This window comes from Polyodon spathula, chromosome 3 (assembly GCF_017654505.1).
Source record: "Polyodon spathula isolate WHYD16114869_AA chromosome 3, ASM1765450v1, whole genome shotgun sequence".
NCBI classification, from domain to species: domain Eukaryota; kingdom Metazoa; phylum Chordata; class Actinopteri; order Acipenseriformes; family Polyodontidae; genus Polyodon; species Polyodon spathula.
Window position 1 is genome coordinate 73,575,283 of NC_054536.1, and position 19,946 is coordinate 73,595,228.

A 19,946-nucleotide genomic window follows, 5' to 3' on the forward strand; every position below is an offset into this window, starting at 1 on the left:
CCCAAAAACCTTTGTTTTTGTATTTGAAAAATAACTAATGTCTTAATATCTAATATCTACTTATTTCATGGTCTGCCAATTTCCCATGACAGTAGTAACTTTAAAAGTTCACAGATATTTTACCCTTAAGGATGTTTTTGCATGTTATGTATTGTTGAATCAATCTTTCAGAGATTAGATATTTAAAACATCAACAATACTAGCAGGCTCCACCGTGTACCTAGACGTGACAGCCAAAACTAGTATTGTGCATTAAATCCTGATGAATATGGATGACATTTAATAATCTCAGTGCAGGAGTTACTCAGGTAATGGTAATGGGAGTGAAGGAAATGTCAGCTAAGCTGTGCTGAGCACATTAATAGAGGACAGTGTGTTTGGCTAAATAAATGTGCCAATATTGTGTTACCAGAACTTTTTGATCAGTGAGGAAGTAATCAGTTTAATGATGAGGGCTATGTTTCTTGTATCCGGCTTTTTTTTTTTTTAAGTACCAAGGTCAACAGAGCATCCTGAGTGGGACTGGAGTACTAAACCAGAGAGCTGTGACTTTGATGAACTGAACCTCATCCTTCAGGAAAGCAGAAAGCTTGGAAAGGCGCTGGAGAATCTGTCGCGCTGTAAGTGTGCTATACTACGCGCTTCTCGTAAAGCAGGACAGTTAGTAAAAACTATATATGTATGTGTGTGGTCAGGCTTTTTTTTATTTATTTACCTCCAATAGAGAGGTTAAAATTGTGATTAAATCTAAACCCCTTTTTGTCTGATGCAGTCCCATCTTGCACTACATTTTGGCCATTACTGTACAGCTTACTGCCATACTGTGCATAGTCTTCATAGTGCCTACATCCATAATTAGATTCATAGATGTGTAACCCTTTTCAGGTTTCATTTTAATTAAAGTTGGATGATAAATCAACATATTTTTTCATAATTATCAAATTCCCTTAAAGGTTGTTCTGTGAATATGTGCATTTTGAAAGGTCTTTCAAAAAGTTTTCTTTTTAGAAAGATTTTTGACATTTCTTTTACCTTGCGGAGATCAATATGGTATTCAATACCTGAGGCTAAGACAGTCTACAAGGAGATTTGCATTTTAAAGGAAAGTACAGGAATATTAACATGTGTGTTTTTTTGTTTATCAGCCAGAAACCTGCATTTAGTCCCTCCGTTAAATGTTAAAAAACTAAATGAAATCTCACATAACTACAAGATGGCAACACTTGTGAAACCACAAACTTCCTTAAAAATCAACACCTTTTAAAATGTGATAAAACGACACAATGTGAGGATGTAAAGGATAATAACTGACTGATTAAAATACATATTAAGAACTTGTAAGGCTCAGTCTGCATTTAGGGTTGGCAGACAAATTATATACTTCTCGTAATTAAAAAATGTGTCCACCAGGTGTTTCCTTTTTTTAGGATATACTATAAAGGGTGCAAAGTATGCAATGTCTCAAAAGCTGATATCCTGCAGAATATACAAAGTTACTGTTCTACTGTAGTATCTATACAAAGCCAATATAAAATGGTAATTAAGAGGTCCCAAATTAACACAATGATTAAGACTTTCATTATTCACCCATGTTACATGGGACCATCTTTACACAAAAGTACCATTTGTACAACAATTTTGTTTAATAGAAATACTAATTACAAAATGTGTCTGTCACGTGTTAGTGCGTGTTGTGCTCAATAAAATATGTTATCGGAGAAGAGGTTTCAAGCGAATTAGTTAATGGAGCTATGCACTTTCACAAATCATTAATGTCGTGTACTTTCATTTACTATATACATCTCAAATATGTAGTTTGGGGAAAAATGACATGATGTCACAAACGTATTAAGACTTACTATACTAGGTAAAAAAAAGAAAACAATAAAGTTCTGTTTGCTAAAAAAAAAGTTATCGGTGCTATCCTTGTCCTCCAAGAAATCTGTTACACTTGTATTTACCTAGGTCATTCTACTCGAGCAGTATGTTTAGAATCAGATATCTTACAACCTGCACATCATGCCAGTCATTAAAGGAGGTAACTGGTTGGTTACTGACAGGAAAGAAGGCCCAGGGGAGGTGCAATAATTTGAATTTCCAGGTGAAATGGCCATGGAAGTGCAAGATTGTGTGAAGCAAGAACTGCAAACAGTGATTGCTTTAACTTGGTGCAGTACATGATACAATGGTTTAAATGAAAGGAATGTGTTTGCTTCTACAAAAAAAAAAAGCATTTGAGACCTATATAGTTCTCATAATGAATGTATGTGTAGTGGATTCTTATTGTATCTAATTGTAACCAAAGAAACAATGAGGCCTTGTAAAGTATCTGTGACTGTAATCACAAACACTGGTGCAAAAATCAGAAACACATGTTATCAAATAATTTTAGTGTATGGCAGCCTACAAAAATAAATGAATATGCATTATATAGTGTTTATTGCTGTGCATCTATTTGCATACACATCTTTTGTTTCTATTGCTTTGCAGCTTTTACATCCTTTATAGTTCATATTGGATGCATTGTTCAAGCAGTCAGCCATTTAAACAGCTCCACTCTTTTAAAATCCTCTTCTATAAAAAGCACATGCCATATATATATATATATATATATATATATATATATATATGTAGCACCAGTCAAAAGTTTGATTACACTTGCTGGAAACTAGATTTTTTCATAATTAACAATGTTTTACGTCGTATACATTTCTGTAAATAGTTGAAAATGAAAACACATTACAATATACAAAACAAAACATAAGGAGTATCAAAGCAATGTTCAAGAAAATTGATTTTGGATATCTTGGATTCCTCAAAATAGCCACCCTTTGCCTTAATAACAGCCTCACAAACACGAGGCATTCGGTTAACAAGTTTCAGCAGGAAATCACCTGACATGTCTTCCCAGCTCTTCTGCAGCAATTCCCAGAGATGTAGAGCACTTGTGGGGAGCTTTGCTTTGACTCTTCTGTCCAGTTCGTCCCATACAAGTTCTGTGGGAATGAGGTCTGGAGACTGAGCCAGGTCATTAGATTGAGTTGTCCTTCACTTTTCTTCTTCGCCAGATAGTTCTTGCTCAACTTTGAGGTGTGTTTCAGGTCATTATCTTTCTGAAGAATGAAGGACTGCCCAACTAGCAGTAATCCTGATGGAATGACATGCCTCTGAAGTATGCTATAATAGCCATGCTGGTTGAGCTTGCCATGGACTTGGTAAAGATCACCAACTCTGTCACCAGCAGAGCAACCCCAGACCATGACACTGTTTCCTTCATGCTTGACTCATGCGCTCACCCTCTCTGTGTCTTACAAATACTTGGCGGTTGGACCCAAATATTTCAAATTTTGACTCATCGGTCCATAAGACCGACTTCAACTCCTCAAACGTCCAGTTTCTGTGTTTTTTGGCCCAGGCAAGTCTCTTCCTCTTATTCTCTATTCTTCCTCTTAACAATGGTTTCTTTGTAGCAATTCTTCCAGATAGGCCAACTTCACGCAATCTCCTCTGAACAATTGATGTTGAAACATCTGTACTTCTAGTAGCATTTAGCTGAGCTTGTATTTCAGGGGCAGTTAATTGCCGGTTTCGTAGACTTGTGACTCGATTGAACTTGTTCTCTGATTCTGAGGCCACCCTTGGCCTACCTGACCTTGTTCGGTCCTCATGAGTGCTAGTTTCTTCAAATCATTTGATGGTGTTGGCCACAGTAAAGTTCTTGCGATTTGTCTTAAATATTGACCTTCATTTCTTAAAGTAATTACAGACTGTCTTATTTCTTTGCTTAACTGAGCGTATTTTGCCATTTACTGCTCCCTTACTTATGCCTATGCTACTTATATTTATAGTAATCATGGACCCTCACCTGTTAACAATAATTGGTGACAAAAGGTTCATTAGCTAACATGCTAGTTAACTCAGAGAACATCTAACAAAGACACTTTTATACTTAGGCCAGTGTTCTAACACCATGTTATACACATTTCAGACTTTTAAGTGACTTGGGCTTCAGACTGAAATCCCCTTGCTTTGGGTGACCATTTCATTGAAATTGACAAGATTTACATTTTCATTTAAAAATTAAATTTTTGAATGCAATTCACTTATGATTATTAGCTTATATAAGTACATGTATCATATAATGAAATGTTAAGTGTTTATAGACAAGTTTATACAGTTAAAAGCATAGATAATCATAAAAAATCTGGTTTGAAGCAGGTGTACTCTCTCTCTCTCTCTCTCTCTCTCTCCTCAGAGACATGAGGAGAGGAGCATAAAAGATCCTATCTATCTCTATTCTATATATATATATATAATATATATATATATATATATATATATCTCTGTAATGCATCATGTTGCACGTTGACTGAGGTTATAGAGATACATTCAATTAGTCAATTGAAGTGAATGAAATTATATGTCAGTCATGCAGTGTGAAGCTCCTTGATCACTGAATCTGCAGTGAATGTGGTGTCTGTAGTATTGATTTGTGTCAGATGTTTTGCAATAAGAAAGTAGCAAACATGCAGAGAACTCATAACAAACAGTTCTGCAACATCATCTCCCAAGTTTATCTTCAGTCTCACTTGAATGTTAATTAAACCAATCACTATGTAACACAATTTTTGTTCCTGGGTAGTAAGTGTTATTTCCTAATTGCTTATGCCTCAAAAGTATAGAAAATGGCTATTATTCCCCACAAACTTTGCTTTTGTGACCAGGACAGTGATATTTTGAAATATCACAATTTCCAATGAGAAAACGGGAGCTTTTGTGTCTTTTCGTTCACATAAAGTCAGAAAAAAACAACATATGAATCCAAATTAACATGTATTTATACTAAAGTAATACAAAATTGTCTACAAAAGAGATTTACGATTATACTGTAAATTTACATCGTATGCCATTCATTTAAATGGATTCTCCGTGCTGAAAAGGCTGTCCTGCTGCTGGATAATGCCCCTTCTCATCCTCACAAAGGTTTTCCCAAATCCGAAGAAGGCAACATTGTAAAGTATTTTCCACCAAATGTGACTTCTGTGATACAGCCTATGGACCAGGGAGTGATTGCATGCGTCAAGAGGAATTATCGAGTTGGACTGTTAGAAAAGCATGTTAATGAAGGAAATTGTTAAAAAAACTTTTGGAAAAAGCCAACAGTTCTGGATGCAATTTATGAAATGGCTAGAGTATGGAAACCAGTTACGATGATCATTTCATGGAGAAAATTATTGCCAGAGGAAAGCGATGAGACAGAGATCGCAGAGGAAGAAATCTCAGTAGAAAGCCTTGCAGAAATTGTGCAGAAAATAGGAGGTGAAAATGTTGATGCTGAAAAATATTGAGTAGTGGTTGAATGGCGGTCGTGAGGAAGCGGGATATGAGTTGCTTACTGATGAAGACATTGTGAAGGACAGACCACCGAGTCCAGTGAAAGTGAAGGGCAGGAGGGGGGTAACATGATTCCGCAGCATCGCGTTTCTCACAGTACAGCCCTCACGTGTGTTGAAACTCTGCTTGATTATGTTGAGCAACAGGATGACAAACTATTCCTTGAATGACAAACTATTTCTGAGAGTTGCTACTGACAAATATTAGAAAAAAAGAAAGCCAGTCGAAGAGACAAACAAGCATGACTGACTACTTTAAAAAACTATAAAGTAAATACAAACTTTGAATGAGTTTTATTATGATTTGCATTATCCGTGCAACCAGCCCCTCCCCCATTATCCCAGATAATTGAGAGTTGACTGTATATGGCAATAAATCATACATACCAGGCATATCCAGTTCCTTTGAAATGAACTCCAATGTATTATCTTTCATCTCAGTATCTTTATAATTGGGACAGTCTTTGTCATAAAGCTCTTTATTTTTCAATGGCAGGTGTTTTTTTCCTCCGTCATTTTGGATATGGCTTCACCCTGGTGGATGCCATACATTGAAGCTGTTCTCTGATTGGACAATCCTCTAATTTTCGCATGAAGAAATCACAAAAAATAGAATTTAATCTGTTTCATTTCACGTCGCCCTAGTGACGCCACCTCCATCGCATGTCGTGTTGTCTGTGGTGTGAAAGATTCTTATCAAAAGTATAGGTTCTATCCATTTTGTCGCATTGCTGCCCATTTTCACATGTCTCATTGTGCCTGTTGTGTAACGGCCTTAAAGTGGTTAAAAAACCTGTCACTTCAAAGCACGTATTTATTTATTCCTCTTTATTGGCAGCTTGTGTATGGAGGTGGGGGGTATTTTACAAGCTGTTTTTAAAACCAGCTTCCCATAAATCTCTCTTGTTTTGCAGGCATTGCTGTCTCTGATGAAAGTGATCAGGTAAGGTAACATGTATTCAATGTGTTGGTGATAATTACACGTGTCACTGAACCACAGGAGAGTAAACATTTCCTGGAAGAATTCTATTATTGGGATCGCTTGATTTAATTTGTATATTGGTTCTCTCGTCATCATCATCATTGTGTACTGCAATGCCAAAAGAGACTTTCTTCTCATGCATACATGCAACATCACCAATGACTTCTAAAGGATGACTATTATGCCCTGCTGGGAATGCCTATCCCTCAGTGACTGGGATAATATGGAGGCATCTGTTTGTCCATCTAGCATGAACTTCCATATATTATGTGACACTAGCATTTTACGTTTTACCTAGAAAAAAATACCACACAGCATACAGTTTAGCTGTATGTGACGTTCTTCAGTATCTGCTCTGAAGTGCTGTAGGATCCTTAACAAAAATAAAAATAGTGCTTCAACAGTATAATTTGTCCACTTCAAAAAATTTTATGGCTTTACTATAGTGCATCAACATTTTGTGCGTCCCATTTTAATAAATGCATTTTTGTATCATTCACTGGCTAAAATATGATGTATTTTTGTATGTACAGTAACTATTACTTAATGACTGGGTTCCCTGGAATTCACTGATAAGTTTATTGGAAATAACACGGATGTTTAAAGTGGAGTTCAATGAGGAATTGTAAATGTGCAATAAGTGTAAACATGTATCATTGCCATAAAATATGTTTATATGTTTATTTACTGCAAAGCCACCTTCAGTTCTTTAAATTTCCATGAAGACTTGTCAAGCAGTGGCAGCCTAAGTGAGCATAATTACAAAATTCAAACTACATACTGTCTGCCTTGTATGTACATTGATGGGGGAGCCTGACTCGTATTTAATCTGAGTGCTTAAATCGATCATTTAAACAGCAATTAGAAAGGGTTAAATGTCTAGAAACTAAAATAGATAAGGTATTTATCTTTAATTTGATTTGTTTGTAAGTTGTAAGTCTTGAAATCCAGGTTTAATAGATTGCATTGATGGAAGGCGTGAGGCTTCACGTGCCAATGAAACTCCACAGCAATGGCTGGCTAAGCAACATTTTCTGTATTTTGCTATATCCGTTTTTTGGGGTTTTTTTGTGCATGTTATTTCATATATTCCCTTAATATTACATCCACAAACTTCTACTGCTGATTGCCAGTAGACAGGGATGTGTGCCGTATTTCATAATGCGTGTGAGTGATTTAAAATTAAAATTAGGTTAACCTAAATCAAATACAAGCCAAGGCAATTTTCCTGGAACTTGAAAAGACTGAAAGAGTTGGTGTAGTGACTGTATAAACCTGTGCATTACCCAGTGTCTATAAACTTGCAAATAACTTCTACATGTTAAGATTCTTAATAAAAATTGAGGGATAAAGATAATAAAGAAAATATAATCTGTTGCTGTGGACTGTGTTGTATTGGCTTACTCAGTTTTTACAGTAACTCTGTTACATGCAGTACTGTTATAAAACATGTCATTGTTATTCATGACTGATGTTCACAGTGCTTTATGTGCATGTTAACTTGTTCTTTAGGGTAAAATGTTGCTCATTATTGACAAGTAGTTTTTATCAAATATGTTTAAGAAATGGAGATGGTAAGGGTAAGTAAAGGAACAAAGCTTATTTTGTCCTTATGTTTAAAATCAGGAATCTAATCCAGCTTCCAAATTTGCCACTTTAAAAGTGATTCTGAAAGACATTGGGCCATACACAAAGCTTTATTTATCCTTTTCAACGTCTTTGACGTAAGGTCTCGTCATTTTCCTGTTTCTCCTACTGTACCAATGACTAGGTGTAGTTTTTACCTGTTACACTACCTGTTACACTGCTTTTAGGAATGCCTGCTAAACATCAAGATGTACAATGAAAGGAATCAAGTCTCATTCCCCAACTCTCTCTTGAATGGTATCAATAATGTATAATACTAAAGCTATGTTATCATACTTTGCTTAGGACCCAAGAGCCTATAACTCATCTCTGCTGAGACCCCGAGTAATAGGAGAGTGGGTTGGTCGTGAGGAGAATGATGCTGATCCGTTGGCAGCTGAGATGTTACAGCCTCCTGTGCCTAAAAATAAGAATGAGCAGCGGGAAGGCGAAGACAGCAGTGGCAGTCCTGCAGGGAGGTGAGTTTTTACTTTGGTGGAGAGATGACCGAGGGCTACAGTACATTTCATATTAATTGACTTCTATGTGTGAGGCGATAGAAGTTCATAGGATGGTGAACGTCTGTGTACGTGGGTAATATTGGCACGAGTAGAGAGAAGTTAATGGACCAAGGCTGAAGCAGGGAAGTGAATCCAGGCAAACACACTTGTCTAGGTTTACTAAAACATTGTTCTCTAATTTGTTTTCTCAAAAGTTAGGTAAGGGTATGCTAAATAGATGAAGCTTAGCTATTACATCATCTGATCACTACTCCTGCAGGAGTTAACTTTATCAGGGTGTACAGTATGCAGAGCTCTTCGATACCACCTGAGAAATATATATACAGTCGGCACCGCTTTATCAGGAAGCCTCAGGAGATGTAAAAATATCCAGAATAAGCAGCTGTCCCAATTAAATGAGAGGTATTTGAGAGGACCGTAGTCAATCTTATATTCATAATTTACAACATGCACAAGACAAAAGTATTTTTACTGTTTTTTTTTTTATTTCTAAATGAAAAGAAAGAATGAAATCACATCACATTATGATTAAATGTTAGAAACGTTTTTTAAAATACAAGTCTTTTTTTTTAATTTCTATACAAAATGAATCGCTGTTTTTTTTTTTATTTCTAAATGAAATTAATATGAATGAAATCACATCTTATCACAAGGCAAGACATCTGTGATTTTGACGCACCAACTTTCTTTGCAACAGTAGCCTGAGATACTGCAGGAGACTCCAACTCCTTCAAGAGTTCAATGTGGTTTACACAATTTACACAAGTCACAGCATAATCACAGAATCACTGTGCTATGCAAACTGATCTCCGTTCATCATCTGAAAATATTGTATCCCAATTAAATGAAGTGACATCCCAATTAAACCACAAAAATAGCATTGGGTAGTACTGTCCCATTTAAGCAGAAATCCCTATTATCAGTATCACGATTAGGTGGCACCGAATGTATTTCTTTTGAGCAGCTCTATAGGACACAATGCAACTGACCTGAATAACTAATTGAGTAAAGCGAAGACTTGATTTTTCTAAGAAAGAGTGGAGATATTGAGGTTACAAAATAATGAAATCCTTGGAAGATGTTATGCAACAGTGTACCCTTGAAAATATTATTAGCATTTAGAAACTATTTAAACCCTTAAGGTGATAAAAGTGACTCATCACTAAAAGCAGGCTCCTTTTACACTACTCTTGACCTCCCCTGTTCATTTCATATTTTCATCAAGAGGAAGCAGTGCTACAGTAAGTGTACATGGTCCGGCATCAATGCTGTGCATTTGGTTACTATGGTACACCGGCTTCGTGATTGGTGAATTCCTCATACTGTACAATGACGTAACATGCGATTCAGAGGCGGCTCGTTTAAACTGGTTGTTTAGCTGGTGTTGATTTATTAGCTAGCAGTGCATGAGTAGCATAAAAAAATGCAGACAGCTGACAAAACAAAAAAAGCTCAATTCATTTCAGCAAAAGATTGTATTCAGACCTACGAAAAGGGGACTTTGCATGCAGATGGTGGGATTTTGTTTTGCTCAACTTGTAATGTGTCTTTGGATCATCTAAGAAAAGGTACTATTGACAAGCTTCTTGACAGAGCAGTGCACAAAAAAAAAAGAAAATGAAACTTGAAGTTCAGGCTAAACAATTACCGAACAAGCAGGTCACAATCACAGGATTGTTTAAAAAGAGCGGAGAAAGTAGAAGCACATAATGTCAACACGTTTGAATTCGTGGAAGCCTTAGTGCAGCAAACATACAGGTACAAAGGCTGGCCAATAAAATATTACAATTTTTTAAAATGAAAACAATCCCCAAAAGTGGAGCCGTGCCTAACAGTGACACAGACAGGAGCATCTCCCTAAAGTGTGCGCAGGACATGAAGAATATGTAAATGGCAAAATGAATGATTGAGTCTATTTGCGTTGTATGCAATGAGGCCACTGATGATCAAGGCAATTGTGTTTTATACATTATTTTCATCCCACAGAGCTTTATAACTGCTAATTCTGAGGAGCTTACTGCTTACTTAGCAGATACACTGCATTATTAAGATGCTTGTGAAGAGTGGCATTGATTTTCAGTCTGCCTTTGTAATAGACAATGTAGCAGAGGGAGAAACACTAGCTGTTTACGTCTATGCTTAGTCATATACAATTTATTTATTTATTTATTTTTTAGCTTGATAGGCTCCTGTGGCATATATGATGTTATATCATTTACAGTGCTTACATTTTGACGGTATCTGTGGTTTTAAAACTTCCTAAAAAAATAATTTCTGTTTTTATAATGAAAAACCCAAAAGCTTTGGTTTTGTCATTTCAGGTTTGCAGTTAACATTTTTCCTGTGTTTAATATTTTGGGATTAAAGGCAGCAAAATAGGCTATGGTAATTACACGGTCATTGTAATCAAAGTTGTTGAATATGTCATTCAAAGGTTGTTTTTGAAAAAAAATCTGTTTTGTCTGCTTGTTACTTTTTTTTGCAACCAACACAGACCATTTTGAAAGACTTGTTTCCAGCAAGTTTGTTTCATTTTCAAAGATTTCATATTTTTCAATAGTGACTTGAGTTACAATGTTACAATATACTTGGTCATCCTCAGACAGTCTGGGATATATAAAGATTTGGAGGCACGTGTATATGCAACACTTTTGGCTGTGTTAATATATTTATATAGTCACCATGTACTTGTGATATTTAAGTAGCTATACTTAAAATGGCTTTAGAATATGCAAAATAAACTGTAAATGTCCAATAAATGAATGTACACAGAGTGCGAGTTGAGGTGCAGTCATATATACAAGCAATCAAACGGCATCTAATGTTAAAGTGATCTTTCACCAAACACCTTTTGAAATGTAAACAGTGAACTTTTAATTGACTGAGCGAGTGCTTTGCTGTCTTTTGATTAATATTACAAAATGAATCAGAGGGAGATTAAGTTGAAAAAACAAATATTTATTTGATATGAAGAGTTAAACAAATATTCCATTAACAATTACTCTCTCTGCTTTGACTGTGTCGCGGGATGCTGATTTGGGACAGGAACCCTGCCCTCCTCCTATGGAAATTCATTTTTGTCCTTAATGTTTCATTGACGTTAGTTTTCTTGCTGATTCAGCACCAAAAAGCCTTTCGTAATTCCCCACCACTACTTCTGCTGATACATTTAGCTCCTGGTCTGTAAACTTTAGATTCTTCACACTGTGCTCCTTGGTCGCTGTCATTGTGACAGACTCAGATCCGTACTTACCTTTTCTTTCCAGCGCCAGTGTATGTATATAATTCTGCGCGTTGTGACAACTTGCAAATTAATAATTTAGCAAGCTATTTCTGGATATAATTAGCTTAGTGAATAGAGCTACCGCTGGTTCATTTTTGCATGCGGTGTGGCTTACCCCTGCCACACGGTAATTCTGGTAATTTAGGCCCACAATGTCTTAAATCAGAATGCAAGTGCTGCTTATGGCGCACTTGAGTAAAACAACTCTAGTAATATGTCCAGGTTCCTGTACCTGCTGGTAAATAAATGCTGGGTTCTCCAGATAAAATTGATATATATATATTTTTTTTTTACATTATCTGCACTTTAAGCACAACCTTTTTATATCTGAAAAGGGTAATATTACACGTCAGTAATTACATATGTGTGTGTACTGGGGATTATGGAGGTAGCTCATTAGAGTGTATCAGATATGAAGTAATTAATCATACACAGTGCTCTGCTGACAGTAGTAGCTAAATTACATTAAGTTATTCTGTTATTAAATTACACTTAAATTACACAGCCTAGAGCCTAGCAAGTCAAGTATTACAGGAAGCAATCAATGGTATTGGACTCCTCATTTGATACTACGCTCAGTGGAGTCAGTTATTAAATGGAACATTTTAAATTCGGAAATCAAGAGCAAATTAGTTCTGCAGCAGAACTAATAATAGATTTTATTTACTGGCATCCTTTGTTTTAAAAAAAGTTTTACCCTTTAATTATATATGTCGTTCAATGCTCTTGTGCTAGGGATCAAGATTTAAACAACTTATTGAATGGCTGGTTGTATTATTACACTGAGTAGAATCTGTCATAATGTGGGCTGGTCAGCATACACAAAAGAACACATCTTCACATCACCCAGAGTGGCACCTCCACTTCTGTCAGGTACTGAAATGAGATCCACCATCTGACAGTGAGACCTTGTGCAGAAGCAGTCTGGCCAAACTTGAACAAGGATCATCACTGCTTATCTTGCACAGTAAGCAATTGAGAGGATGGATTGGCCAGCAAGATCTCCTGACCTGAACCTTACTAAGTATGCCTGGACCAGGCTAAAGAGGGCTGGCAGCCCATTCAGTGCAACCCAGGACTCTGCAGGAGCTCCAGGACCCCCTTATCCAAGAATGGCCCCAGCTTCTATAGCAACGTGTCCGGCCTCTGATTAGTGGGATGAACAGGCCTTGTCAAAATGCCATTGTGTTTCGTGGCAGACATACTGTACTGTTCATGTGCAAACATACAGGAAGAGGCCCTTTAAAAAAATGCGTTCACGATATTGAATTTTTAGAAAAGTTTTTTTTGGAGGATGTGCCACTTTCTATTGTCTAATTAATTAATTTATTAACCTTATTTTAGATATTCAACCTTTTCCAAAGGTTAAACTGTATATTGACCTATTAGCCATTCAATAAAGCCTTTTTGTTGAAAATATTGATCACAACCAAAAATTGAGAAGTGTATACTATATAAAATGTGTATGGAACTTGCCCTACACAGTATGTAGTATTATAATGGTGGACGGGTGAGCAAGCATTTTGATGACAGGGAAATAAAACAGATTACATTTGTACTTGTAATGTTGTAACCCACTACCATACTATAACTGTTGCAGAAATGGAATCCCTATAAAAACAGGTCTATTTTTAACAATGTCTTGCTGAAGATGTACAAAGAGGCCTAGGACAAATAACTCCACTAAACACAGCAAGCTAGTTAATCGATCCTGGTCTTGGGTATATTTAAGCAATGATTTTCTTTTTTGAGATTAACATCCAGAATGTTTTGTTTATTTTAGAACTAGGAATGTTTGCCTAAGAGTTCACTGTACTTAAAAAAATAATTAATTGTTATTGTGTACCACTACATTATAAATAAATAAAAAAAAACAAAAAACTGAAAATGTGTTTTGTTTGCTTTTTTTTTCATTCTTTAATAAATCTAGACATTTTAGCGTTTTACTTTGCTCTCTTCTGCCTTAAGGCCTCTACAAACCAGACGCGATGTGACAAGTGAATGTGTAAAGCAGTGTTGACCCAGGTGACAGATGCAAGTACACAATACGCTTGTTAATGCCCCGGAAGCAGCTTGTTACTGACACTTCCATCCAAACTTCTCTGGATTTAACAATCGGCCCAAATGTTGATTAGAGCAAATTTTTCTTCATCCCTGATGCAATCTAAATAAATGTAGTTTATGTCAGTGAGTTATTAGATAGAGAGTGAACTGCATAAAGAATTTTAGTTAAAATAGTAAACATTTTTCAGGTGGTAAATTTATAGATGTTTCTCTTGTGTTTACCTGATTTTCACTAGAGGGTTTTCTTTATAAGCTGGAGAATTGTGGAGATTTGTTGCTGTTTGACAGTTTGACAGCTCGCGTTGGAGTTGCGTTATGTTGCTGATATTAATTTGTGCGTGTTTCCCATATCACATGGCTGTGTAATACAGCAAATATCAATTGGAAAAAAATCACCAGTATATATATATATATATATATATATATATATATATATATATATATATATATATATATATATATATATTTTTTTTTTTATGATTCAGACTAGTATAATATATTATAATGAACATTATCTTGTAATCGGTATTAATTGTGACAAAGACCAAAATACACAATTTGTCATGCTCCCAAAAACTTTACATAATGAACAATTACCTTTAAATAAATTTTTATGTTATGTTTTTCTTGCAGAAGAACGGTCTTTCCCCCTTCGGTAAACGGTTGCCTTATCTAGTCAAATCTGCTAAGAGACAAGTCCTCAAAGTATTTTCCAAAGTGTCTCGAGGCTTGTGAGCTGGCGAGCAAGTACAGGTTTCACTGTTTCGAGACTATATTAAGTTTGTCATGCTCCAAAAACTCTATCAATACAGGGAACATTTTCATGCTTCCCCTTTCCAATCATTTCTTCCAGAGGTCGAGTTTCTTCATGAAACCATCAACCAGCAACTGAGGAATGTTGGTGATGTGACCCTGAAGCGAAGTATTCGATGCATTCTGCCAAATATACCAGGTTTGAAAGCCGTGTTCTCCAAGAGCCAGCATCAAGAAGAAAGGTGTGCAGTTCTTTCTTCAACTCAAACAAACGCTGTAGAACCTCACCTCGAGAGCCATTGGACCCACTTCTCTGCATAACAAACGCTGACAACAATCGCAAATTCAAGGGATGGGTCTTTATTGAGTTTACTATTTTTATGGCTGCAGTGAAAAGAACATCTGGTGCAGCGTCCTGAATTTTGAACTTTCAGTTTTCTCATCACAGCACTAGCTCCATTGGTACATACATACATGCACACAGTTTGACCACTGCAGCTCGTCTTCTTCCATAGGGTTGTTCAGCTTGCTAAATATTTCTTGACCAGCTTCTTTTCCTTCAAGAGGATGGCAAAATAATATGTCTTCATGCAGATTTTGTTCGTAGCAGTATCTCACGTAAACTTGTACTAGCTGAACCGAATTTGATATATCGGTAGATTCATTGAGTTGCAATGTATATTTTGGGCTTAATTTAATCAAGGTGATCATCTGCATCTTTATGTCCCTGGCAACGTCATCAGTGCGCCTTGAAGCGGCATAATTTGATAATGGAATAGCCTTAAGTGGTGTTAATTTTTCGCCATACACATTGCTACGGCTGTAGGAAGAATGAATGATTTCCCCCACTGTATGGGCCTTTTCCATTTTGCAATCAAATAGAACACTTCACATAAAGCAGTTAGCGCTTTTGTCGTAAAAGATTTTTGCTTTTCCATTACACTCTGCTGACCTTTCTGTTCCTGCATTTTTTACTGAATATATTCTGCTTTTTTGGTGTGTAGATGCTGCCTCAGCTTTACGGGATTCATACTGTCCTGGGCAAGCACCTCTGAGCATAAAACTCATTTACGAGTTTGATATTTTTCATCAGATTTGGTACACTGGTAAAATAACTGTTTTTTAATTTATTTTCCCAAGAAATATCATGAAATTCAGGAAATGGAAGCTCGAATCTTATATTTCATAACTGGCCAAAATGCTGTTCTTCCCATGTTATATACCTGGTTCAAACTGATTGACTGATTTGATAATTAAACATTTTGTGTTTCATTACATATGATTTTGGATAATGAAATCATTGATTCTCTTGGTTTTTGTTTATAAGAAGAGATCTGCGTAGGGACATGTGTCAGGGCAGAGTCCTATACGTAAATAGGTGGCAGGGCAGAGCCCTGGTGGCAATGTATTTATGATTTGAAAAATAATGCTTTATTGTGGTTTACAGGGGCGATGTTTGCATCTCGTATCTGCCAGACTATATCCTGTGAGAATGCGCGGTCGGCAGCTAATGATATACTACAAATTGGCTGTCAACCACATATGTTAAGAATGTGGCCATCTCTGGATTGAGTGATTACTAATTTGGAGGTGGCCACATGTGTAAAAGAACAGCAGCCATTCATAGCAGGGTGGGCGTTCAGTGAGGAGGACTGTGAGAGATAGAGCGAAGGAGAAAGAAATTAAAAGAAAACAATTGCTACTCATGCTGGAAGGACCAGCGCGGTACTTGTTTTGGTGAAGGGATTTTGTGCTTGTGATTTGTTTTTGTTTAAACTTTTATTTTACTCTGTGAGCAGTGTCTTTGTAAAAGTGTTTTTGTTTATTTACTTGTGTGAGTATCAGTGTCATGGTCTGGGGACATTACCACTTGGCCGCCCTGACACAGTAATGTTCATATACATTAGAAAATACGTGATGAAAAAGCACACACTGCCTGTATTACCCTACGTATTGTGGGCAATAATAGTTGCTTTTGGTTAATTGGGCTGCTTTTTTTCTTCAGCCCTCATTTGAGTAGAGGACTAAGGCAGGTATATATTTTGATCATTCTTTTTTATAATGGTAATTGGATAGTCTTTATTTAACAAATGTGGGGAATTGTTAATAATACAGAAAATAATAAAGCTGGCAATGCTTGAAATGCTAAATGAGCCATTATGCTGACATTTTAAAAAATTAAAAAGGCATCTGATTTATACCTAAAAAGGGAAAGTGAGCATCAACACATCTAATCCCTCATTAATGGAAGTCATCTCCAGCTACATAAATTAGCATTATCGTACCCAGCTGCTTCTGCTTGTTACTCACTGTAAAGTAACGATCCTGGGTTTAACTCTCCAGTGCAACGAAGATAGAACCTACTTTTATGACAATCAAGCTTCATAATCAGACTTAAAATCTCACTGGGGCAGCATGTTCCATTAAGATCCCCAATGCCTCCTAAATGTATTTTAGCACTGCAGCTGCAGCTTGCAGGCTGCAAGGCAAAGTAAAATAATTGCATCCATAAAATATTTTGTTCTGCACATATTTTTAGTCTGTGTATTTAAGGGGTTTTGGACGGGATCAACATATCTGCCAATGCAAATTAAAGAAAAAGATGAACTAATTCATTGAGGCAGTCGTCTGACAGCTATGCAAAGTATCTAATTAATCGTTTGTCTCTGCTTTCCATACTGATATAGGTATGTAATAAACATATTGCTAGAGTCTCCTCTGCAGTGATGCAAAGCTTTTGGGTTCCTGGTCACGACTACACTCTTGTGTACTCTATTGACACAAAGTCGTTGTTTATTTATATTTTTTCCTCACATTATGTCCTTAATGGGCACAAGTCACTACCAGCACATTTGCGTCTTGCTTAGAAAATAGCATTTACCTGAGTCCGTTAGACTCGTTATGTATGAGTCAACAAAACCAGTTAATGTCGTGTTAGGTGTTCTGGTCCACAGAGACTGACTGTGAACTTAGGACCATGAGCTTTCCCACTTAATGTTCTGTGTATTGTTAAGGACAGGCAGTTACAGAGTAACAGAGTTACAGAGAGTAAAGCTATTTTCTTTACCTCCTTTCCAGTCTCATTCCAACTCGTTTTTTTTTTTTTTTTTTTTTTTTAACACTTAACCCCAAAGTACAAAATACAGTCTATTTTTTTCTCTTTAACACTCATTTCTGCAAGTAAAAGGATTTGAAATACACTCTTGTTGTTTCATTCAGGTGATGTGTAGAATAGATCCATAATATGTGAGAATGAAATCCAAATGTAAACCAGCAGATAATATATTTGCACTGTTAAAGAAATAACATGCTTGACATTCCATGTAGACTTCCCTATCTATTCTCTGTGACCATGCAGATTGGTGGAGATGTAGATTGTACTGTATTTGTTACAGAACAAATCAAGTCAGTCATGTGAAGGATATTTAATTTGAAGTGTGTGCTACACATTTAAAGTATTTCTATGTTTCTGTGCCCCACCTTCCTTCTCTGCTGACCTCAATGATGCTTAATTGAGTATAAAGAATTCCAAATATGTATTGAAAACACAGTGCTTTGTAGACTGGCATATATTGTAGCCAGGAGCACAGCAGTCAGTTTCAATACTCAGATGTCTGCAGGAAGAAAAAAAAAAACTGTCTAAAAACCTGCAATTTATCCATTTTGAAATTTTCAAGAGCAATATTTTATTGTTATTATTATTTTTAAATATCTCCATTTAAATTGGACTCACTTTACAGAAGACTATATGTGTTTAGAGATCATAATGATCATAAGCCTTAACAGTATGTAATGTCAAAATTTTTATGTGAATGTGTTTGAGGTTCTGTACAAACACTTTGGATACAAATGATATATGAAAGTAATAATAATAAGAAAAATTGAGACTTAAATTTGTTATCCTCCTTGCCAGATGTTCTGTTCTCTGCCATATTAATTCTAGCACTCTATTTTGACATACAGCAGAGATACACAACATCACATTGCAAAAAAAAAAAAAAAAAAGGAAAATATATTTGTGTCATTGTGGGTCTCAAGACAGTCGCGCTGTATCTGTATGTTATTCTATCTGTGCAGTGTTATGACAGATGCTTCTAATTGTGTTGTCCAGCCCCTGCATATGTATGCATTCTCTGTATCAAAAAAGGTTATTTTTTTACAGCTTAAAATGTTAAAGTCGTATATTTGCTATTTAGCATTACATTATTCTGGTAGATAAGTTGCCATTCAGAAAAAGCAAACATAACATGATACATTTTACAAGTTGCCAAATGGGTAAAAATATGCTACAGAAAATTATCTAGAGGATGCTGGGAATTGGAATGTTTGTGCAAATGAACTGCTGCTGATTCTTCCACAGTGCAGTGTCATCAGCTGGTAAATGCTATTTAGAACTACACATATTTTCTAAACTCTTATCTCAGAAAATTGTTCTCATCAGTTATTTTAAAGCGTCAGTGCCCCACAACCATGTTGTGTGTTGGTATACTAAAAGGGTATAGTCTTGCATAGTTTAGTGCACCCCACTCCTCTAATAGAAATCAGACCTTTATTTATAATATACTGTTTGAGGGCATTGTAATTCTTATTTTCTGAGGAAGCATAAACCACAATACCCCAAAAACCAAGATGCTATTATTGCATTATTGGTTTACCATAGTAAAAGCATAGAACAGTATAATACAGCAAGATAAGCATTGTAAAACCTAGATAATTTACCAGGGTAAACTTGTATAAGGGAGGTTTCACCTGTTTATTCTGTGCTCTACACAGTATGCGTTTACCACTTATTACAAAGTGTTTATCTTGGAAGCTTGATGTGCAGAATCTGTACTGCGCCGTGTAGTGTCAGGAGCTGCTTTGACTGTGCTGTGGCTAACACCTCTCTAAATCAATTTGCAGCTTGAAGATGGAGCCAAAGAGCAAAGGTCTAAAGCAGCAGCAGCAGCACCACAAGAAGCTGCTGGCAGCAATGCTGTCCCAGGACTCCTTCGACTCGCTCCACAGCTTTGCATCCTCCGTGCCTGAGGAGGAGATTGATGACGAGGATGACGCCATGGAACTACTGGGTAACAAACACATGTCAAGTATATTTTCAGAGAGTTGCTGGGTATTTTGTCCCTAAGATCTTTTAAAGTGTCCTGAGTTTTGTCTCTATGTGAGATTAATGCAAACTGAAATAATAACATTTGGCCACCAGATGGCATGGTGTGTAATGTAAAAAAAATAAATAAATAAAGAGGATCATATTTAATGCATAATTTCTGTTCGTGATATTCAGGCTTTTTTTCAGAATGAATGACCATAGGAAATTCAAATTACAT

The 19,946-nt window shown here is 36.2% G+C and overlaps 1 protein-coding gene across 1 annotated transcript in view; it reads left to right on the forward strand.

Moving 5' to 3' along the window:
- Nucleotides 1–19,946, forward strand: part of LOC121313399 (uncharacterized protein C8orf34 homolog) — a 93,336-nt gene that overhangs the window by 28,949 nt on the left and 44,441 nt on the right. Inside the window, exons 4-7 of the mRNA XM_041245887.1 lie at nucleotides 492–620; nucleotides 6,308–6,336; nucleotides 8,308–8,480; nucleotides 19,525–19,691. Of these exons, the coding sequence (XP_041101821.1) occupies nucleotides 492–620; nucleotides 6,308–6,336; nucleotides 8,308–8,480; nucleotides 19,525–19,691 (498 nt within the window). The remainder of the gene's footprint in view (nucleotides 1–491; nucleotides 621–6,307; nucleotides 6,337–8,307; nucleotides 8,481–19,524; nucleotides 19,692–19,946) is intronic.